Here is a 24,350-nt window from a genome sequence, read left to right as displayed (position 1 = left end):
ATGAGAGACAAATTAAAAGCAGAGTTGGTGTAATGACACCATCTTTTTACAAACTTTTCCCACCACTCTCCCATATGGGCAGAGTGAACACAAAAGTCCCTGCTGAGAAAAATAAATTCTATTTCATCTGCTGAATGGTTGAAATGTCCTTATTGGCTTATAAAATTAATAACACTTAAATGAAAATTAAGAGAGTTGGATAATTCTGTCATGTTGTATTTGATTTAGGGATTTGAATTTTTTAGCCATGTAGTTGTTTATTTTAAAAATAGAGTGCCTATGAGAGTGGATAAGAGAGAGCCCACCAATACCCACAGCTATGACAACTGGTCTAGTCTTTTTTTGAAAAGTCAATTATATAACTCATTTAAACATAAGTAATATTTAATTGAATTTTCATTCCTTATTTGTGTCAACAGTTTAGCAAATGCTGGAAAACAATGGGTACAGTTTTTCTTCCCAGTGATGAATAAACAACATGCGATTTTAGCTCAGACATTTTGCATCCATTGGTTAGCATCAACCGATCAATTATCTACTCCTATTACTATACATTACATTTATTAGTCACAGTTGTTTTATAACCTTTTTTTGTAAGCGAAACCCGTGGACAAAATGAGGACATGACATTATATTTCTTTCTTAGACCAAAAAAAGCAGGTATAGTTTCATTTTCTACAGTATTTTCAATTATTATATATGCAGTACCCTCTAATTATACTTTCTTTTTTTTTTATGCCTCACTATTGTGAAAAATGAAAAAAAACTATGTTTAATATTAATTCCACGGCCAAATAGGCTGTGCAAACTGCATTGACTGTTGAGGGTATTACACTGCTGAACACGGCTTTTAGGCTCAATCACAACTAACATTCTCATTTGAACTGAACAAAGAACATGTGTATAATTGTAACATTTTAATTATAGTTCCATATATACTGATATATAACATTCAAGGCTGTTATATAACAAAATATTGTACTCAACAGCTATTTAAATGTTATAAATTAAAGATCATAACCATCCACATTTATTTTCTTAAAAGCTTTCATTAAGCTAAAAGCCTTTACTCTGTATTTACATTGGTTTTATCAATGTTGAAGTTAGATAGGACATAATCTATAATTTAGACACCTCATCCATCCTTTTAGTTATTTGCTGTGTGACTAATACCACAGAGGCCCACGCTTCATTACTTACATAAGTAAACGATAATTTCAATTTCTTGTTTTTCAGATATGTCGACCTGTGTAGGCTTGGCTGATCCGGAGATGTAACAAACAAGTGCAAGACTGAATGAAACTCAATGTACATGCTTTCAAGAATGCATTCCAATAATAATACAGTTCTGCTTTCAAAAGGGCGCACCCATACCGCAGTGTTCAGTAATTTGTAATGTTGGTTCTGCAATGATGATTCAGGCAAGTGTTTTTAAAGCACATGTTGCGTAAGATTAGCAGTGCCAGGTCACAGTTTCCTGGCTTGTGTAGGTATTTCCCAAGATGAGGTCAGGGTTCCTTCAAGGCCTCTGGCATAATTAGATTGAGGAATGCCTGGTCTTTACATAGGTTAAGACACGACAAGTTAAGATGTTCTCTATGCAAACATGCAACCAGTGACGCTTTAAAGCAGCACACAACGAATATAACATGCTCTCTAAACAAACCCTCTCCTTTTTCTAAAATAACCCATTCTAATAAGACGCTGAAAGACATGGGAAAAGGATTAGTTCTTCCTACCCACTGTTAGGACAAATCTGTAAAAGAGATTCCATGACTTCACCACAAGTTTTCCATCATAAAAAGTGCTTTATAAACAAACAACATTTGTCAGTGTCTATCTTCAGATGGAACAATTTATTATTAGAAGAAGCTGTTAAGGCTGCTTTCAGATAAAAAATGAAATTAATCAGAAATTTCCATCAACCAGCAGCTAAACTTGATATTATATTCCTCCCCTGTAAATGATCTCACATTTTAAATTCCATAATTATTCCACTGTATGAACATATGATGTTTAATATAAAATACAGACGATTCCTCAGCGATCCAGTGAAAAGACTCCTGACAGAATTAACTTCTTTTTAAAAGTAGTTGGCAAAGGGATTAACTGTTAAGTGGCAGGCAGGGACATCAGTACCTGCTGTACTTTGAGAGGGGGATTGAGATGTTCTTATTTATACTCTGTTTCTATTTAGTGTCTCCACCCAAGATTTCTCATTTACAGTGGCTGATACAATACAAAGCTTGCATGTCCTGTAAATAAGCTGGGTGTTTTGTTTTGTTTTTTCAAAAGGACAGTGTTGTTTGATGGGGTGAGCTCAGCCGATTAATTCTCAGTCACAGCTTGAAAAGACACCATGAAGCTGCCTCGGTTCAACCAAACTGGCTTTTCTATTTGAATGTAGTTACGTAACAACCCACTTATCAAAAAAAAAAAAGAAGAAAAAAAAAACGCTCTTCATGTGTGTAATAATGCCGTTACTGTACTTATACTGCAATGCACAGTGTTCTCAGTATGTGAAGATTAGTGTATATGTGCCAAATTAAAAGGTGAGGAAACATTTGTAACATATCTAACTGCCTTCAGTGTGTCACAAGACGTGGCTTTAAAATGATTAAGTAATGTCACTGCTGAAACAAGATATTAAAAACACACTTTGTGTAACCAATAATATAAAATCCTGCTAAGGAATATAGATGCCAAAGTTTTACCGAAGCAGAAACATTAAGTATGATGGCTGCATCAAAAATCCAGATGCTAAACAGCAACTGCTATTGTAACAACTAGCAACCAAATATTATTATTAACTCCACTTACGTGTAATTATTATGTCCTTGAAGGACATAAATAAATCAGTCATGGATTGAAATTAAATTACAATGAAATAAAGGATGATTCTGATAAACCAAAACTGCAATCATATGACCAGACCAGTGAATTACGTTTAAATCTATTTCTCTCTCTTTAAATTACCAGATGGTGAATTAGAAAACTAGAACGCTCTTAGAAGCTTAAAATGAAAGAGAAAAACATGCCTCGCATTTCATTTTAACAATAAATCCAAAGTCCTGATAAGTGATCTCTTACCTTTCTGTGGGCCTTTGGGGTCTTTAAGCTCTTTCTGTGCCTCTTCGATTTTATCTGTAACACAAAACCAGAAACCATTTTCAGTGCAGAGAACAGCACTGCACAGATGCACACAGAATCCCGGCTCCACAGTGAAGGCAGTGCAGAATGTAACTAATGATACTGGGGATGCTTCCCACACAACTGTAGCTGGATGAAAGTCTCTCAAATGAGAAACAGATATTCTTCCATAGCCGAGAGAGTGCACTATTCCATTATGGAAACTAGTGTAATCACGAAGGGGGTGAGCCGGTGCGCACACGCAGTAACACAACCAAACAAGCACACCTGCTTATAGAAATAACAGCATGAGCATGTATGATAAACAGGTTAAGTTTGCAGACTAGTCAATATGGTCGGTTCTTGCTCATTATCACAACAAGATCTAACCCACAGATCAATTTGCATATTCAAATGCCACTTACACCCCTCAGGGAAGACGAATTAATTCCACTCAGACCTTCTATATGTCAAAATCATCACCCACAATCCAGCAGGTGAAGAACCTGTTTCTGTGTGAACCATGCCGCTGCGTGGGAGGTGACACATTGCTGACTGCGTGTTACTGTAATCAATATTAATTATATATGCTGGCTCAACGTGACGTGAATGGGTTATACACAGGAATAGAGGCAGAGAGAGAGCGAGGAAAACCCTCCGTTTTTTCTGCTCCTGCAGGGGCACTACCGCAGTTCTGTGGGAGGGAGGAAGCATCGTCAGTCTGTAATTACATCTCCTGGGCTCATTATTTTTTATTTTAAATATGTCAATCAGTTTAAACTTAATACAAAAGGTTTGCAAAAACTAATAACCACAAAATCTTGGTGAAAATCAGAGTAGACAAATAGTAATAACTTAGTTTAAAATGCAAGCTCTAGTTTTGTTTTTCCCATTACTTTGAGGAACTCTGGTGCAGCCACCATCAGCAGCTACTTTGTGATTCTCCCCGTTTTTCTTTTCTATTATGTGAAATATTTTCTGGCTGTGCTCACCACGAGACATTTTGGCAATGCTCTATTTTTCATGTCTGCTATTTCCTAATAATTTCTCTCCTGGAAAGATCCAAGTAGTTTGGTTTTTAATTACAGGAAAAATAAGGACAAATCTGAGACTGTTACTTTAGTTAGTTCAATTAGTTGTGTTGAGTTTATTATTGACTTCCAGATGAATTTCTTTTAAAAAGAAATTACTCCACTTACACCATAGTGAATGTTTATTACTCATTCATTTAATATTGGAAACTTTACTCTTCATTTATGCTGAATTGTATGTTTGTTTTGTTAAGTGCCGATGCAGCACGCTCGCATTAACCACAGAGGAAAATAGGTGATTTTTAGAGAAGCCTGGCACTATTGCAGCATGTTTCTGCCTCCCATGACCATGGAAAGTGGATGGAAAAACCCTCTGTGGCTTCTGTGCCCTGCACATGACAGTAGAGTGCAAGAGAAGTCATTGAGGTCCATTGCTAACTATTTTGTCTTAGATTGCACAAAAGTTAATCGAGGGTGAAAGAGGATGTTTTTCAGTGGTTCCCCAAATCAGAGCGCCATGCCGGGAATACTCGGTGGAGGGGGTTGGATGCGAGGGGGCCAAAGAGGAGGTCAGTAGATTATGTCATCATCTGTGTGCTTTTTTCTATAGTCACACCCTTCTCCATCTCTCTCTCTCTGTTTGTCTATATCCCAGGCACATGCCACAGATTACATAATGCTTCCCCACCCCTGTGCGGCCGTGGAGCAAAACAAAGGCACCCTGCCAGCAGAAACACAGCAACCGAGGCACATGAGGAGAGGGCAGAGTGTTCGTTTATGTGCAGGTCTTTGACAGAAAGGTAGATGGAGAGGGAAGAGCGGGGTGTGTGTTTTTGTCTCTGGTCTATTTACATATAAATGACCATGTGAACACCCTCGCCATCCAACAAAGAAATCAGGTGGGCTGTGTTTTCCTGGCAGCAACACCGGCATGGTGTTTCTCCAAACAGAGAGGATCCCGAAGCTTCCCCTAGAGTCGTGGTTACCACGGCTCAACCTCGCGGCTTGCTGAAGTAAATGGCTATGTTGCTGAAAACCAATTTGAGATAATAAATGCTTATTTTAGTGGTAAGAAGCTTTGGAGGTAGATTCTCGCGAGCTTAATTGTCTGCACGGCTTGATACATATGTCTTGTATTAGACCGCACTGGCAAACCGAGGCATAGGCGATTACTGCCCAACAAAAATCTTATTAGTGGTTGTATATGGTAGGAGACCAGAGTGTAAGCTATTTTAGATCAGATTACATTTCTTACATAACAAGCCACAGACAAAACCCCACATGCTGAATGACACCCATGAAGTTGAGCTCTGAGGCACGGAAAAAGAACAAGAAACACCAGCCCAAATGAGTGGAAAGGGACAAGGCGGCCTTACCTCAAAAAGGGACAAAAAAAAAAATTTTCCATCCACAGTTCCTGAGTTATTAAGACAGCAGGGAATGATTACAGGGTCGTTCATATTTCCCTCATTATGGCTGTTGGGGTTGCCGAGGGGGTCCGGGTCGATGGTTACATGTTTCATTATGGGGCTTCGAGACATTCACATTGCCATCTGAAATCTGCGTAACCGTTCTGTAACCACGGGAAAACAATAAAAGGAATGTACACAAATGTTGCACGTTGCCGGTGATGAAAACCAGAGCACGTTGTGGAACATGTCCATGAAATTCGAAGACAGGGAGGAAAAAAAACAGTTAAACGCATAAGGCTCCAGTTATAACTAAACTGTTTACAAGTGCGGTGTTAAACGAAACAGAGAAAATTCATCATTTGTAGGATGTTCAAACTCCTACCTCAGATTTCTGTACTGTAAAAACTGCAGACAAGTCACAGTCTCTGTCACAACTCTGTTTAAAGCGCCTTCCAACCGATAAATGACACAGAAATTTACCAAGGCTCTGAAAAAGCACATTGAGCTACTTGCTGAAGTAAAAGGCGTGCGCAGCATCTGACTGACTTTAATAATGAATCAATACACTCTGCTAACGTTACTCAAACATTTGGTATTACATCTTACTCAGGTCACAAAAGAGGTTGATCTACATCTGACAACTATTACATGCTGTTAAAAGGATGTACTACTTGTTAAGTTATCTTTCCCGCTTTATCTACCTGACAGCCCCCCCCCCCCCCGAAATAAGTCTGCTAATACGCTCTTGTTTGAGAACAGTCCGTCAAACAGAGACAACAGGATGGAGGGGGAAATGCAGATCACGGTTCAGTCTCAAGGTGGCCGTCTCGTGAGCTGTGATTTATGCAATGTGATATCTAAGGATATATGAGGATCAGGTGGGGTGGGGCCAGAGTGGGAGGGTGCATGTCCATTAGGCAGGAGCTTATGGGCGAGGGAGTCAGTCTCCTCGCTGGTCGCTGTCATGACAACCAGGAATCTTTAGTTGACCCCCCCCCGCCCCGCATTTACTGCCCACTCCTCTCTCAGCACCATCTGAGGTTGAGTGATGTGATTGCTTGTGCCCCGAGGGGCCAAAGCGACGTCACGGCACACGAAACGTGCGCACTCTCGAATCCCATAGCCCACCCGATGTGAGTTTACAACCGATCAGCTATGGCCAGGGGGTTGCTCAGTGGGTGAAACCCATCCAAGCTTCATTAAGGCGTTTGATAGATAATAATCAGCAAATAGCTGCAGATCAAAACAAATGCTAATGAGCTACATCACCAACTCACCTCTGGGAAATGGACCTAATAAACAAAACTTTTGTGTGGAGATGGATCCCTGCCTGTTTAATGAACAATAATGTTACATTGCAGCAAGACCGGCAACTTCAGCCCAAATCGAGCAGCAGCACAACTGCATCTTTCTGGCCCGGGATTCCCCCCAAGAGCCCCCTCTGCTTGCTGGTCAACAAATAACCAACCAACCAGGCTCCACAGACCCTCCTTCCCTCACTGCCAGCTTGTAACGCATTCATATTTTGCTCAACAGCCTGCCCTGCTGGGCCTCACCGTGCCAAATGGCGGCCATCAACGGCATAGTGGCAGCTTTTCATGGCAGCCATATGCACAGCGTTCACGTGTTTCGGATGGCCCCGGTGGCCTGGCTTCAGCTTTTCCTGCGAGCCTCAAAGATGTGTGCTTGGGGAGGGGGGGGAAAGACTGGTTGTTTGTGCAAAAACAGCATCTGTGAGGGTTGAGGTGTCATCAGTATGCGCAGCAGTACGCCAGTATGCCAGCAACAAGCCAGAACAATGCCAGTCGACCACAGTGTGTGGGCAGACGGGCGTCCACCAGCAGGAATGACAAGATCCGCAGTAGGTCAGTGAATAGCGAGATATTTCATGTTATAGGACAAACTGCAGTGTAAGTGTTAAAGTCATTTTCCCGTTAGTGTGGAGCAGGCTCGTGCTCTGTTTTGATGGAACCTTCTGATACAACTGTTCAGATGGGTTTGATGTGTGGATGATTGCAGGCTGATGTCTGGGGACAGAGGGAAGGGTGCACTTCACAGCGTAGAATATAAAACCGGTTAGGAGAGGAGGGCAAGAAAATAGAAGAGCGAGAGTAGAAGGAGACGGGGGGAAGAAAGTGGAGGAGGTAGAAGGGAGGAGAAGAAGAGAGAAGGAAAGTTAAGGAGAGGAAGAAGAGAGGCGATGAGAGAAGGAGAACAGAGGAAGAGGAGAGGATAAGGCGAGGAAGAAAACAGGAGAGGAGAAGAGCGGTGAAGGGCGAGGGGAGGATAGGGAGAAGAAGAAAATAGGATAGGAGAGGAAGAGGAGAGGCAAAAAAAGAAAGCAGAGAGAACTAGGACAGGGGGATTGGAGAGGAAAAGGAGGAGAAGAGGAGAAGGAAAGAAAAAAGGGAGAGAGGAGAAGAAATAGGAGAGGAAGGAGAGAGATGCCTCAGCAGGCTGAAGATGACGAGATGGGAGTCGGCAGCTGCCCCGTTCTTCCCTTTCACTGTGCAGGAGGGAGATGGAGATTATGTAACTCTAGCACCTCCACCAGCCTGTTGTACCCACCCAGCCATGTGCAAACACACACACACACACACACACACACAGGCTGATGTCACTAAGGACATTTTCAAACTCAACAAAAACAGACAGTAAACACCTGAACGTAATTGAAAAGATTAGTTGATTAATCCATTAGTTGATCAACAGAAGATTTTAATCCACAACTACAATGTTTTGACCATTTATTAATTGTTTGAGTCATTTTTAATCGTAAACATTCCCTTGCTGTGGTGTCTTAATTGTGACGATTTGCTGCTTTTCTTTGTCTTATGTGATCGTTAATATATTAGAAAAAAAAAAAAGGAAAAACTATTTGAATAACAATTTCACCGGGCATTTTCCACCGTTTTCTGACATTTTACAGACCAAACAATTAACTGGAAGATCGATTAAATAATCGGCAGATTAATTGATAATGAAAACAGACGCTAGTTGCAGCCCGGTTTAAATGGAAACTCTAAGTCAGGTAATCGGTTAGTTAAGCAACAGAAAATTGATCTGCACATATTTTGATGTGACTATTTATTTTTTGGGTTGTTTTTCAAGCAAAAATGCCAAAAATCTGCTGGTTCCAGCGTCTAAAATGTAGAGATTTCCTACTTTTCTTTGTCTGATATAATAATGAACTGAATCTCTTTGGGGTTTTAACTATTGCGCAAACAAAAGCAATCTGAAGAGATCTTATCATGCACTGGGGGTGATTTTCTAGACCAATCAATCAATTAATTGACAAATTGGCAAATTAATCGTTCATGAAAATGTTCCAACTCAGCAAATGAGACAAAATGGGGAGCTGGACACTTAAAAGCTGTTGATAGGACTAAATATTCTATATTAGAGTGGAAACATGTAGTCAGGTAATTGGTTAGTTAACTGACAGAAAATTCTTCTCCAAAAATTTTGATACGATGATGAATTACTTAAATTATTTTTCCAGCAAAAATCTGTTTGTTCAGCTGTTAAATGTGAAGACTCTTCTCTGTTTGATAGTAAATTTGATGTTTTTGGGATCAAAACATTTTGGGATGTGTTTTTCAAATCGAGCAACTGAAGACATAATATCAGCTCTGGGAAATTGTGATGATTTTTTTGACATTTTCTGACATTTTATAGACCCAATGAAATGATTAATCGACCAGGCATTTGTCAGATTAACAAAAATAATGGTTAGTGGCAGCATGGCTCTTCCTAGCACTGTTTTAAATTTGTTAACTCTCATCAGAGCAGGATAAATAGACAGACAGGCTGAGAGCTTGCCAGCTACACCAGCTGTAGGAAAGAAAGCGGTTTGTGGCCAAATCCTGAGCTGTGTTAACTTTGATAAACAACCAATTTGTTTTTTCATGCAATTACAGTTTTATATAACAGATGTGGAGGCAATTTTTTTTTTTTTTTCTTTGACAGTGAATCCAAGTCACTTACTGAAAGACTGCAATCAGGCTTCATATGAGAATAACGCTGTTATTAAACAGGGGCATCTCCTCCTCTGAGAGTCGTAAAAGCCGGGAGATTCACTCGTTACTCAGAACTCCCTGTAACTTCTAAGGGAAATTTGTTGATCTTATCTCCGCTTCAGCAGCTGACCCATGCAGTAAATGGACATGAGGGTTAGTTGTCAGCATCGGACACATACAAAGGAGACTCCCATTGGCCTCAAGGGAGATGAGTCAGTCCTAGCTGAGACTGAGAGACTCACAAAAGAGACTGTTACAGGAAGCACACCGATTTCTCCCTGAGTGATCGTGGACGGACGCCGATGCAGAGCAGAGGAATCTCCCCCCCCCCATTAACCGAGTGTGTCACATTTCCCTGCAGTCTGTCATCATCAGCCAGCTTAGTGCGAAGCGTAAAGCAGTCCCCTCCCTCCCCTTCCACATGTTAGCCGGACTGAAGGCTGGAGTGGTTCGCTCTGTCAAGTCTAAGCGACTCGAAGAGGACGGAGACAGACGGGAAGATGGGACGATGAAAGATGGAGACGAGGGAGGGGTTGAAGAGGTAGAGAGAGAGCTGGGCATCGAGCCTCCATATTTATTTGGTGCCAGGTGCAAAGTGTTTGCAGTAGTGCTTCAGCAATTAACTAATAGACAGACAACTAAGTGTCAGCAATTCTGATAATCAATTAATCGTCTTTTATAAAAGAAAGAATCCAAATATTTGCTGGTTCGAGTTTCTTCTCTCTGTTCTATATCATTGTAAATTAAGTATCTTCAGGTTTTGGAGACTTGGTTGACCAGCCCCTTGGACTCCGGGAAGTTGTGACGGGTGTTTTTCAATATTTATTGACTAAACTATTACTCAATTAATTAAAAAAAATAATAAGTTGCAACCCTCGTCCATAACAAGTATTGACAACTGTCAAGTACCAAAAACTGGCATTGAATATGAGATTCGTAATCCTTTTTACCTGTTTGGTAATCTGAGTTCCTGATTTAAATTAAAATTTTGCCAATTTTAAACTGACAAGTTCTAATGTAGCTGCTTATGTTCAGACAAAATTGAACATTTCTGAACTTTAAATTGTTTTGTTAAATGAAACATATAGAAAAAACATTAAATTAAAGTAAGGTGTTGAAAAAAATACTCTTAAATTCCAGAAACCCAGGTATCGTGTATCTGCCCTAGAATCAAAAATTTAGAAAAAAACAAAAACAAAAACAAAATGATACCGGCATAAAACAAAGCACTGAAGTGAGTCCTGCTTTCTCTGCAGCCTGGAGATCAGCCGCTGACTGCTAAACATCCCACGATGAGAGGGAGGCTGCAGTCAAGCTTCACCCTCCGCTGGGGAGAGATTGTTTGTACGCAGCATGAAACAGCTGAATGGAAATGACAGAGCCGGGGCAGGTATGAGTTAAAAAATACAGCCTTAACTACAGTTTTGGGCAAGCACCTTTTTATAATGTATGGCTATAAAGGGAAGAGACGCAACATCTTGTAAACATAGCAACACACACACACACACACACACACACACACACATACACACGAGCAATGCGGAGATGAGGATTTACCTGTCCGAGTTACCTGTCCCATTTTCTACGATAATAACAATAATTAGAGGAGAAGTTATTACTCCATCCTCCCAATAACTCGTGACAAAGCTTCAAACACCCAGTCAACAGATGAAATATTGATCACACTCTCCCTCTTGCACATGCACACAGACAGAGACGTTCGTTTGGCGCGGTATCTGTACAGTAGCGCTGCCCCCGCAGGAAACTGTAGGTGGGAGAAGCAGCAGACTGGAGGCCACTGATTATTGGGGCTGCGTGGGAAAAAAAAAAAATTGATATAACGAGAAATCTACTGGGTGGGTAGAAAAGCGTGTGTGTTCGCGCTCGTGTGTAGGGGGCTTAATAGTGCAGGCGGAGACGAACACGAATGTGAATATTACCTCTACCACCATCTTTTTCAGCCCAGGTACCCATTTAACCTTCCCACAAAAAAAAAATCTTCCTGCACCAAAATAGACGAGCAACAGCTCGACTTTCAAACGCAATACAGAAACACAGAACCAAGAAACGGGAAATAATGATTTCCTTCCCTCGCAGTCACAAATGAGGTCAGGTGTGAAGCCTGTGAAGCGTGTCAAGCCTGTCTTGTGTATGTAGGAGAGTACGTAGTGAGGTAAATTGCAAGAATAGAATCTGCAGCTAATGACTATTTACATTATCGATTACTGATCGTTCAACCCAGTGGTTCCCAACCTGGGGCTTACAAATTCAATCTGAGAGGTTTTGAAATTATTTTCATTATGGTCTCCCGATTGTCTCATCAACAGGTGAGAAATGCCCATCAAAAATACAAGAGCCCAAAATTGTTTTTTATTATTATTTGTTTGTTACAGATTATTTCTATTAATAAAAGTAGCAAATTGTCACATTTGAGAAGCTGAAACCATTAAATGTTTATAATTTATTCATGATAAATGACTTAATACGTTTTGATTACGATTAATCGGTTATCAAAAGAATTGACGATTCATTTTCTGAGGATTGGCTAATTTACTGATCAGTTCGTTTTCACCCGATTGTCTCAGCTCTAACACTGAGCTGCTGTTCTGTAAAGGGAAGTCCTAACTAAACTCTGAGCAACTTTTCACTTTTGGTTTCTGTCAGCGTCAGCCTAACCGTTTCAGATAAGACGTGAAACAGTGATCGACTGTACACAAACACCCACTTCTTTCTCTGCGGAGGCTAAAAAAACTGGAACTAAAACAAACCACACATCAAACTCCATCCAGTCAGTGTCTTGACCCCCCCCCCCAACTTTACTCTGCTCAGCAACCGGTGGCCAGTTGGTGGTGGCTTCCACGGGCCTCATGGGACAGGAAGCAGGTTTCGTTCGAAAAAAATATTTTGCAAACGTACAGTTACTGAGCCCTGTGCGTCAGTCCAGGAAGGAGAAGTGGTTGGTGGGTTGGGGGGGGGGGTTCCCATGCACCTTAGGCTTTTAAAGACCTTTACTGTGTTTTGTGATCATCATTCTATGGGCAAACCCTATCTGCTGATGAAGATCATGTGATGTGATCAAAAGCTGCTGAGTGGAGAGACTGTGTTGCAAACTTTTTTTCTTTTTTTTTTTTAAGATCAAGAAGATGAAGAGATCGTCTTATAACATATGAAAAATAAGAACGCCTTAATCACTTACTTACGAGAAGACTGATGTCACGCTCGGGTCTGTACGTTGAATATGAAGCGACAGCCAGCAGCTGGTTAGCTTAGCTTAGCTTAGCATACAGACTGGAAACATCCATCTTAGCTCTGTCCAAAGGTTTAAAAAAAAAAAAAAAATCTTTCTACCAGCACCTCTAAAGATCACCAATTCACACATTATGTCTTGTTTGTTTGTCGGACTTTCCTGATCAGCAGCGGTTGCCAGGAAAGAAGCAGTCGGACGCTTGAGCCACAGAGTAGCAAGCTGTCATTTTGATGTGGATACATGTTAATTACTGCGTTGTAGAGCTGCCAGTAGGTGGATTTCGTAGCGCCCCCCCCCCCAAAATGTAGTGAGGCAGTTTTCACTGTTTTCTGACATTTTATATACCAAACAATCAAATAATTGCGAAAATCTTTTGCATGCTAAAAGATAATGAAAATAATTGTTAGTTGCAGCCCTGATGTTAATTAAATACGTTGCCCAGGTTTACTTGCTTCTGTGCACAAGAGTTAAGCTCCTAATAGATACGACATTTACTTAAGAGAGGTTTGCATGTCACGCTGTTACTGGGAAAGGAGAGCTTTACGATAATAATTAACAAATCAAACTTCAAGACAGAACAAAATCAGGACTTACACATCAGTCCGTTTTCTATAGCGCTGCATGATGTCCCGCAGGGCAGAAAAGAATTTAAAAAAAACCCCACAAACATTCAAAACAGGGTGGATCCTCATGTTCGACTGTCCCACTGCCAACTTGTTGTTGGTTACCGTGGTGCCACGGGTGAGTGACAGTACGCTGACTGCTTCCTGTCTGTGCCCGTTCACGTTGACGAGAGCTGTCTCGCTCAGTCAGACGAGAGCGGACATGTCGCTTTGCACGGCACTCAAATCTCTGCAGCCCAGACACAAAAAAGAAAAAACAAAACAAAACAAAAGCGGAGCTGAAGATTCTCACACACACATGCGCGCGGGCGCACACACACATCTCTGACGTCCGAGTCCAATTCAGGTCAGGACAGGCAGTCACTTCATGACAAAAAAAATAATGCAGCATCTCTCTGTGCTTGTTGGTCGGTGTTTTAAAATAGTCTAAAGGACAAAACTTTCACTTCTTACCCGGGACTCTACAGATGTTTCATGGAACAAACACTCAGCGACTCGCTTTGTTCGGGGCCGGCTTGAGAAATAACAACAAGTGCAGCCGTACTCCTGTGTCAAAACACAAGCCGTCACAAGTCTGTTTTTCCACCGTATCAGCTGTGGCTCTGCAGCGGTGCGGGGCGTAGCCGGCAGTTTCCTCAGAATGATGTGACGAGCAGGGGAATTCCTGTAAGGCCCAGGAAGAGAGAAGGGGGTGGGGTGGTGTGGTGGGGGGTTGGGAGAGCCTGCCCAAACAGAGCAGGCTGGGTGACGTCACTTAAACCGGTTTTGGCACCCTCAAGGGGATCCTTCTCTCCTTCTCCCTCCCTCTTTTGGTTTGCGTTTGAGGGGGAGGAATTTAACGCGCCCTGCCAACTACTGGTTGCCCAACAGCTCATTCACTGGGTGAGAAAAGACTCAGAGGTGTTTACCAGAGGACTACTTTATTTTTTTTTTAACCTCCAACTCGGATCCTGCAGCTTATTTTTCAGTTCCTTTTTTCAATAGTGAGGTTACATGTTAGCAGTTGTATAGTTACAGTTTCCTTTTTGTGTAATTTATATGACAGAGTCTCCTTAAAGATCCCCTTCAGACATGTTTTTCACACGTATCAAAAGACTTTGCTTGGCATTGCATCTCTGGTCGTTTTCATAATCTTGTTATTCTCTGATCAGTAGTTCCTGATTGAATTTAAAAAATTTAGACTGTTGTATTCAGGCAACGTTTTAGCACAAATGCCTGGTGTTTAGGCAACATTCAACATTTAAAGATTGCCCCAGGCATATTTTAAGATACTAAAAGATATTCTGCTTTGAATTATAATTCATAATGTTTAACTGCTGGATAACAAGACGTCTCCTACTTCACTGAAGTTTGTCAATTAATCAACTGAGAGAAAATTAATCTGCAGCTATTTTGACAGTAACTGATTCCAGCTTCTCGATATTATCTCATATTTGACAGTAAACTGAATATTTTCGGGGTTTTGGACTGATGTTCAGCTGAAATTAGCATCCGTAAGATCAAGAAGCAGAGTGAAGCTCAAATATCCAACAGTAGTAACAATAAGGACAAACACATTTTTGAATGGAGGTGGATTTAAGATTTTAATTGTAACATGCACCTCCCCCCTTTTATTTCCTTGTTACTTGTACTTTTCACACCTGACAAATGGATTTCCTTCTTATAATAATAATGTTAAATTTGATTTGATCAAAATTTGACTTGATTTAATGTAAAGCAAATTAAATGTCCTGTATAAATAAAGTTTCCCTTGCTTCGTCTTAAAAACGGCAAAGCACTGCTGTTCTTAAACTTAATAGAGGGAATCCACGGAAAACGGAGACACCCAGCAGCAAAATTGTTTTTCTTTTTAGCTCCAAATAAGGCTGCATGTGGATGCAAAACCAAGAGTCTGTAAGTGGCTGGGAAAACTGCAGGATCTTGTGAGATCAATATATAATTTGTACATATCTCAGTTTGGTGAAAAGTGACTGACTGACAGGACAATGTTGACACCGACCGACTGAGGTAAAGCTGCAGGGTCAGTGGAAGGGCTCAATGTGAGCTTTTAAAAAGGGCCGGGGTCGATATTTAAAGGAGGGGATCCACCCCGCTCAGGGCAGACGGGCTGCCAACCGGCGCTCAGCCTGCTGCGTTACATAAACATTATTATACTGGATGTTAAACGACAAAAGCGTCTCCCTGAGAGACGCCGGCCTGTATGCTTAACCTCACTGTACTGTGCTCTGATCTGAAAAAAAAAAAAAAAAGAATTGAAAAAAGGAAGCTGCCCCCTGCTTTATTTTTGGATTTATCATTACAGGGAAATCTGAGGGTTTTACAGTTTGGCCGCAAAAGAGGTTCCAAATATCAGATAATATTTACGCAGGCCAGGCACAACAAACTCCGTGACCAGGCACTTCTTGCAGTGTCATGCCGCTGCACATAAGATAAATACTTGACAGGCAAAAACTGGAAGATCAGCACCGTACTCTGTAATTAGGCCAGGCCGAAGCAACAGCGTAAAGGTGGTGTTGACGGGTTGAAAACAAAAATAAGTTCTGACTCACTCAAATGGCTCAGTTCTGAATCTCTACCGTTCTTAAAAATGACCTGAAGAGGGATCACTCTGCAAACATTGCACCATGTCAGCGTGTGTGTGTGTGTGTGTGTGTGTGTGTGTTTGCAGAAAGAGAGAACAGCAGCGGAGGACACCCTGCCTCATCCCTGTGGGAACATCTGAGTTAATGACAGCTGAGCTGGTGATAATGCAGCAGAGCCTAAATGAGGTGATCCAGCTAGTAACCTCTAATACCCAGCCCTCTGTGTGCCAGGCGTCCATTAGGTTAAAGATGTCTGCAAACACACACACACACACACAAATGCATATCCTCGGTCATTCAGCTTCAAAACAGTCATGAATTGAACTGCATTTGTTGCCAAAACTTTCCGAACCCCTCTGCATACAACCGGCCGCCCACGCTGACCCCTTCATACTCTGAATGCCAAACTGAAACCCCTCCAAAACCACATGTGGAGGGGCTGATAAATAACAAAACTCAGTCCCAGAGATTTTTTCCACTATTCAGAGAGCTCCCATCATGACCCTCTTCTCACTTGGCTTCATCTTAAAACTTTGATGCATACACTTGCGAACAGAAAAATGCATTCAGACGAAGACAAAGGCCACATTCGGACGTTTCTTTTGTTCATTCCGAAGTGAGCAGATTCCTTTTAAGCTTCTTTCAGAAGTAAACTGTCGGAAGTTTGAAACCAGCACTTTCACTAATGGTCAAGGGTGGAAAGTTAATACATTTACAAGCACAATTTTGAGGTACATGCACTTTACTTGAGTATTTTCATTTTATGCTACTTTATATTCCACTACAGCTCAGAAGTCAATATCGTACATTTTACTCCACTATATTTATCTGTGACTAGATACTTTTCAAATTAAGACTTTACAAAGAAAAACAAAAGACAAGCTTATAAAATACAATGCATTGTTAAAAATTAGACCAGTGGTTCCCCATTGTTTTGGTTTGTGACCTGTTTCAGATGTCTTTGAGTTGTTAGCAGACATTTCACCTCTAAACGTCTCACATGGTTTACTCAAGTAAGTTCAAACTATCTGATATTTTACAAAAAGCAAAGACTAGAGCAAAACTCACAAAAATGAGAACAGATATTTTTGTAGCAGAACCTTGTTTGTTCTTCTTTCTTCTCCCATCGATCAATTCACGACCCCTCAGATTTATCTTGTGACCCTTTGGAAGGGCCCGTCCCTTAAGTTGGGAAACCCTGGACTAAACTATAAAGTGGTTTAAACTCCATCCACTTTGAACAACCACAGTATTAATAATCTACTAATATAATACTGATATTTTATTGCAGAACAAGTACTTTTACTTTGATACTTTAGGTACATTTAGGTCATATTTATATAGAACACGTGGGATTTTGACTGCAGGACTTTTACTTGTAATTGAGTATGTTTACATTAATGTATTGTTGCTTTTACTAAAGGTAAAGGGTTTGAATATTTCTTCCACCCCTGCCAAGTGTTGAGGGAGAAGCCTCAACAACAGAGACGGAGGCTCTGACGCAACCGCGAGCCCAAATCAGAGGAATCTAAAAACGATGCTGGCCAATAACTTTCATCCGGCTGACAGACGTTGCTTTCGTGTCTCTGAATCTAATTGAACGGGCGCGCTCTAACCTCGTCTATCAACCATCACTCTCTCCTCCATCCGCTGCCTGCCACGGCACGACCTCAGGGGAGGAGCCGAGATGTTAATGAGGGCTGTTGTGGTCGCCGTGAATGTATGAGGAGTGTTGTACATGGAAACACGTGAGGCATGTTAACGGCGTGAAACACATTATGATTTCATTTAAAGAAATCCTTTTTTCTTATTTTGACTGTTTTGAACGGTTATTGGATTACTCCATCTATATTCATTTAGGTCATTTTTTTTATTTTACAGTAGAAATGCCACAGCACACCTGAATATTTGAAAGGTGCGTCCATAGTGTTATATGTGTCACCTTGCCCTTATTTATCTTCGTCATTTTTTAATCCTCCTCTAATCTGTTTCCTTTTAAAGAAGAAAAATGCCTCATTTACATAATTACCTGGAGTGTGTGTGCGTGTCTGTGTGTGTTTTCCCAAGGTGTTTTCATACAATACAAATATTTTAACAGGTCGAGTAGTACTCCCAATGATGAGTAAACTGATCCTCATTAGTAAAATTGCTGTTTTTAACCGGCATACATTTTCTACCACAAAGGAAGTGATGGGATTTGTAGTACTACTGGTGGTTTGTTTTGAGATCAACTCAGGCGACAAGAGCAAAGAGAGCCACTTATAAACACTTCCAGCTCGTCAACAGAAAACGTTGTGGCAGCACTTTGCCACAACGTTTGACTGACAGGAGACCTCAGGGAAGAGCAATACAAAAATATCACGAGCACGAGTCATTTTGTGCAACGATTTCACCAGAACTATTAAATAACAAGGCGTAAAGATTCATCACAGCTGAAGCTTTCGCAGGTTGCCGTTCTGTTGAGGCTGCTCAGTGATGTAATCCAACAGTGCTACAGTGTTTTAAAAGGGAGCTTTCCACACACATAGCAGTGTGATTCTGTCATACAGTGTGTCGTTTCGTTGTGCCATGGGCTCGCCTGGAGAGACCGGTGGCCGGCTCTGCGGAGTCCCACTGGGCTTTCCTGCAGCTGCTCTGAGGCTCTCTCTGGTTTCTCGCTCGGTGGATGCCGCCAGACAACCATCTGCTTTTATAGCTCATTTAGCACATACGCGCTCTTGAACATACATGACCGGTCCTGCGTGTAAACACAGGGGGACATGTCTCGACGGTGGGCACAACAGACAGCCCTGTGTGTGTCAACCGGTGAAGCGTTAACGCCGGTGTAGGAAATGAAGCTTTTATTTTTTAGGGGTTTAACCAGTGAAGAACCAACCGAAGCAGTCACTTTCGTTCTACAGAAAGAGGTCTGAGAGACTGCATGGTGGTCAGCACGGTCCAGAAACTGTATGTGGGGCAATTACAGGGCTCTCATCTTACAGTTACCAGCCAGAGTGAAATGGCACACTCTGATTACCCTGCAAACTGTCAGCCAAATGACATATTAGGGCTGCAACTAACGGTTATTTTCAATATCCATTAATCTACTGATTATCTGATCAATTAATTGATTCATAAATTAATCTATAACACACTATTGCGGGTATGTTGACTGCATGTCCCTGATTCTTGGTGATGTTGCAGGTTTCATCAGTCTGGCGAACAACACCCACCAACTGCAGCGGGCTGAATTCTGGGAATTACAGGGAGGTAAAAGCATCTTTTTTTTGACCTTTGATATGATGGACACGGCCGCTGCTTCTTCCTCTGTGGTGGTGTTGTTGCCACCCACCTCCGAGCCATTCACTGCTGCTACTCTGTGCTTTCCTCTGCCATCAGCAGTAGGCAGGAGGTAACGTTACATAACTACGCCGAGCACGAGAGACATGGCGTTCCCTCGCTGTCTTTTTATCTGCCTCCTCCTCCCCTTCCTGGTATGTTCTCAATCCCTAATTTCCCCACCTTGTCTTCCAGTTCTCCTCCTTCTTTTCTGCTTCTTTAAATCATCATCACCCTCGTTTTCTGCCCCATTTTCTCCCTCCCTCCCCGTCTCTTTCCTGCCTCCAGCCCTACACTGCCCACTCCTCTCTCCTCCGTTTCTATCAGATCAGAGTCAACTGTACCAGGACGTGGTAACCAACATCATGTCTGAGTCTTATGAAACCAAGCTGTTATGCTCACAACGCCGGTGTCAGTACCAATCAGGGCTACAACTAACAATTATTTTCCTTTTCACTTAATTGTTTGGCCGATAAAAGATCAGAATATAGTGAAAAATGCCCATTGCAAGTTTCTACACCCCAAGATAATATTTTCAAACTGCTTGTTTTGTTTGACAAAAAGTCCAAAACCCAAATATATTCAATTTACTTTTAATGTAAGATGAACAAAAGCAGGAAACAACAAAACAACAGTCGATTATCAAAATAGTTGCATTATTAATAATTGGTCAGTTATTGAATTGACTAATCGTTTCAACTCTACAAATTTTAATTCATGAATTTAACGCCAAAGAAGCTGAATCTCAAAGTACAGAAAGTTCTGAAGAGTTTCTTTATTAAAATATGATTATTACATTTCATGGCGGCTAATTTCCCACTGCCCGTCCATCATTTTGCCTGTTGAATAACAAAGATATTCGGTTTTATTATAATGTAAAACAAGCAAAAACAACAAACTCTCACCTTCGAGAAGCTGAAACCATCCCACTGTATGGCATTTATTCTTGATAAATGTGTTAAACCACAAATCGATTATCCAAAAAATTTGCAGATTTAAGATTGTGTCGATTGACTAATTGGTTGCTTCACTTATTGTTGCATCTCTAGAACCAGTATCCTTTCCTCCAAGACAATAGCCAAGTTTCCATTCAAGTGCAGCGCAAATTTGAACCAAAATTTAAGGAAATCGGCAAAAGAAAGTGAAGAAGAAGAGGGCGGAACGAGATGACGCACTTCAAAAGAGCATCAGTTAAAGCATCAGTTAAAGGTGATGGAAAAATGGCATCTATATTTGTTTCATGTACTCATTTAGAATTTTCCTCATCGCTCTCCACTGATGGTTGTTGATGTTTACATCTGCCACTATTTTTCATCTCTTCAGTGGAACTGAAGTGTCAGCGTTTATATGTCACATGCTTCATGAGCATCATGATTTATGCGCCAAGTCTGTTTCCATTGCACTGTGTCACATTTCGTTTTTTATTGGTCTGCCAACTTTTCAGGCTCAGCCGAGCATAAATGTGTGTGATATTTTGAATGTATGGTTTCTGCATTTCTGGTGTTTCCACTTTTTTTTTTTTTTTAAATGTGCAAAATTAAAAATGTGCATAAAAACAGGTGAGCGGAAAGAACCCTTAATGAATAAATGTATCAAAGAGGAAATCCTTTGAAACTGGAGGTGACACAGATGAGGGTGACGCGTCCACGGGAGCTAATAAGATGCATTTAAAAGAGCGTTATGAAATACAGCAGAAAAGACAAAAGGAAGGCAGTTAACAAAAGGGTGTTGCAGCTAAACAGACAGTCGGGAGTGCGCGCACCAGCACTCATAACTGACCTCATAGTGTTTCTCCTCTATTCTTATGTGAAGCTGCCCAGTGGGGGAGAGGAAGTGGAGCTAAGCGAGCCTGATGATCTCATGATGTGTGGAAGGAGAAGAAGTCAGAAGTGTCTGAGTTCAGCTCTGCTCTATCTCTGGACTGAGCCGTTGCATAACACCTCTAGCTCATCCCCGGCTGCAGTACACAGGCTTATCCTGTCCTCCCCGCTCATGTTGCACGTCAGCTGCCGCAGCCGGCTGGACGAGGAGGGAGAGAACGTACACGCCGCCGCCTCCGCCGCCACTGACGGGCACTGAAGACACTGAGTCGGGTGCTGGGGGGGGGGGGGGGTAAGTGAACCGCCGGAGCTGTTAACCCTTGGACCACTGTTGATACTCAAAGGGGAAACAGGAAAGAGGATGCAGGGGCCAGTGGCTGGTGTTGATTAAAATAATTATATTTTAATGATGAAAAACTCTTTAGAAACTTTTTTACTTCACGAAATTCAGCCTCTTTTTTATTTAATTCAAAATGTAAAATAACAATTAGTCCATTAATTTATTAGTTGTTCCACAGAAAATTAAATGTGCAGCTATTTTCATAATCGATTAATCATTTAAGTCACTCCTCAAGCAAAAATGCCAAACATTTCATGGCTGAAGCTTCTCAAATTTGCGGGTTTTCTGATTTGTGCGTTTAAGTTTTTGTGTGTGTAATGCTTTGTGTTTCTCTCTTAGGTTTTGACTGTTGACAAAAAAAAAAAGAAAGAAGCAATACGAAGAAAATGATTGACCGATAAATCAATAATGAAGTAATCCCGAGTTGCAACTCTAAGAATAATCAATTTAAATGAATTTCTCCCATCACAGCTGGATCGAGCGTCCATGAAATGACAATAAAGAGGAAGGCAGGGGAACGATTACAAACTTCAGCAAAATGAAGATAAATTTTGATGTAATCTAACATAAGAGAAAAAGAAAATGTTTAGGAAGAGATTGACAGAGAAAAAAAACAAACTAGGAAACAGACAAAGAAACTGAGCCCACACTGACACAAAAGCCTGCAGCCAGGAATAAAACACAAACTGATCAGCACAAAGACGAACTCTCACAGCGCTGCACAATACCTGTTAGGAGGGAGAAGTGAACCAAAGAAAGTCCACACTTTCTCCGAGAGCAGCTGGCTGCCGGCGGGCTGGCTTTCCCTCCTGGATTCAGACACGCTTATGGGGGGAACACCTGACATTCCTGACCCAGACAGACATTTTCCCAACTAAAAACCGCTGACATTCCTCTGCCTCTCTCTGTCTCCCGCAAAAAAAAAAAAAAAAAAGGAAAAAAGAAAACTAGAAAAGCGAAATGCCACTGCAGAGCAGAAAGCCGAGCGTCTGGCTGCCGTCTGTCCTCCACACACAGCTGTCTCTGTGCTTTCACTTCTCCCGGGTGTCTACACTGTGAGTGTAGCAACCACGCTTCTTTCTCCTCCCTCCCTTCATGTTCCTCCCCCCCCTTTCTTCTCCTCCCTTCTCGTCCTCTTTTTTTTTTTTTTTTAATCCCTACTCTAAATCAGGGAAAGCCCTCCTTGCCTGCCTGCCTGAGCTCTGACTTCAGCGAGCTGAGAAGCAGCGCGCTCTCTTTCTATAAAAAAAGCAAAACAAAGCAGGATGGAGGCTCAGGTCCCTAATTCCTCTGTTCGCATAACTCCCTCACACACACTGTCAACATCAGATTAGCCGCTAACCTACTGGCGGCGTACAACCTCCCACGCCTACACTGAGGCTATAAATACACATCTATCCGTTCTGTACATTGATCCTATCTGTGTAGGGCAAGCAGGCAACGAACACCGTCAGACTAACGAAGCTGCTAATAGGAGAAGCCACTGAAAGACAGATAATCTGGAGAGAGAGAGAGAGAGAGAGAGTTAGTTAACCTGGACCTCAACGCGGCTCCCCCTCCACATCAGTTGCTGAGTATGACAAATCATGCTGATTTGATTTGATTTGATTATTTAAAGGAGCGGATGATAAAAATCTGTCATGATACATGTTGTGATATTTATATCGTGAAAGCATTCACACATAAATTATACAGCTGCTAAAATCTGGTTTTTGGTCATCTAATTAATTAAATACATTAGAGCTGAAACACTTAATCGATTAGTTATTTGAAAGAAAATACTTGAGCAACCATTGATTAATCATTTAAGTCAATTGAATAAGCAAGAATGCCAAAAATTCTCTGGCTCCGGCCTCTCAAATGGGAAGGTTTGCTGCTTTATATAATTTTCTGTCACTGACTAATCATTGCAGCTCCAGTTTTGTATCATTTTTAACGGAGTATCTTTAGGTTTTGAGCTGTCGGTCACATGTAAAAAACGTTTTGAACACGTCACAGAATGTGAAGAATGTGAACTTTTCAGAATTTGTCGACACTTTATTGACCCAAACGATTAACTGAGAAAATAACTGACTAATCAATAGTGTTCATATTCCATCACTCACCTCTTCGCTATTTGTATTACTGTTTTCATCTGCATATACTCCATACTCATAACATCTAATAACTCTACTTTATCAAAACGGCTACAATTTATATTCATACCCTGGTTCTTTTATCTATTGTATTATCCTTATCTATAGTAGTTTTACTTTATTTATCTTTATTGTTTATCTAGGTGTAATTGTGTATAATTACTTTTGCCTGCGGCACTGTCCCGAGTCTCATCGCATTTCATTGTACAGATGACGTATGTTACTCTGCACCAATGACAAAGTTGAAGTGGGCCAAACTAATGACAATAACCATTAGCAGCAGCTCTAATCAAGGCAAATCAAGGCTCTTCTTAATGGAATAATATAACCAGAGATGATAATTATTTTCTTTCTTGCTTAGAGTTAGATGAGACGTTTGATATCGTTCTCGTGTCTGTAATGAAGCTACAACCAACAGCTGGTTAGCTTAGCTCACATTAAGACTAAAACGGGTAAACAGCTAGCCTGGCTCTGTCCAAAGGTAACAAAATCCACCCGCCAGCACCATTTAATATCTTATTTGTTAAATCCATAAAAAAAAATTTTAAAAACCCCCCCAAAACATTTGTGTAAAAAGGACAAGTTGTGGTTTTATGGGGTGGCCCGGACTATTTCATGGCCAGGTACAGCGACTTTCTGGAGTCTACAAAAGCTGACATCCAAGAAATACTGAGTTTACAAAGATATAAAAACA

General features: G+C 41.1%; 1 protein-coding gene and 1 long non-coding RNA gene across 8 annotated transcripts in view; one reads left to right on the top strand and one right to left on the bottom strand.

The window, feature by feature from the left end:
• LOC120786944 overlaps positions 1 to 1,713 on the top strand; it is a 68,505-nt gene extending 66,792 nt beyond the window's left edge. The window contains exon 6 of the long non-coding RNA XR_005706795.1: positions 1,237 to 1,713. This is a non-coding gene — a long non-coding RNA (uncharacterized LOC120786944). The remainder of the gene's footprint in view (positions 1 to 1,236) is intronic.
• Positions 1 to 24,350, bottom strand: part of hivep1 (HIVEP zinc finger 1) — a 61,135-nt gene that overhangs the window by 10,690 nt on the left and 26,095 nt on the right. For 5 of the 7 annotated variants that reach the window (XM_040122751.1, XM_040122749.1, XM_040122752.1 and 2 more), the window contains exon 3: positions 3,091 to 3,144. In XM_040122751.1, the coding sequence (XP_039978685.1) occupies positions 3,091 to 3,144 (54 nt within the window). Of the gene's footprint in view, positions 1 to 3,090; positions 3,145 to 13,432; positions 13,566 to 22,249; positions 22,283 to 24,350 lie in introns of those variants that run through there. The other 2 variants (XM_040122754.1, XM_040122748.1) reach the window with 2 other exon arrangements.

Source organism: Xiphias gladius, chromosome 24, assembly GCF_016859285.1.
Source record: "Xiphias gladius isolate SHS-SW01 ecotype Sanya breed wild chromosome 24, ASM1685928v1, whole genome shotgun sequence".
Classification (NCBI taxonomy): domain Eukaryota; kingdom Metazoa; phylum Chordata; class Actinopteri; order Istiophoriformes; family Xiphiidae; genus Xiphias; species Xiphias gladius.
This window is presented reverse-complemented; position numbering and strand designations above follow the sequence as displayed.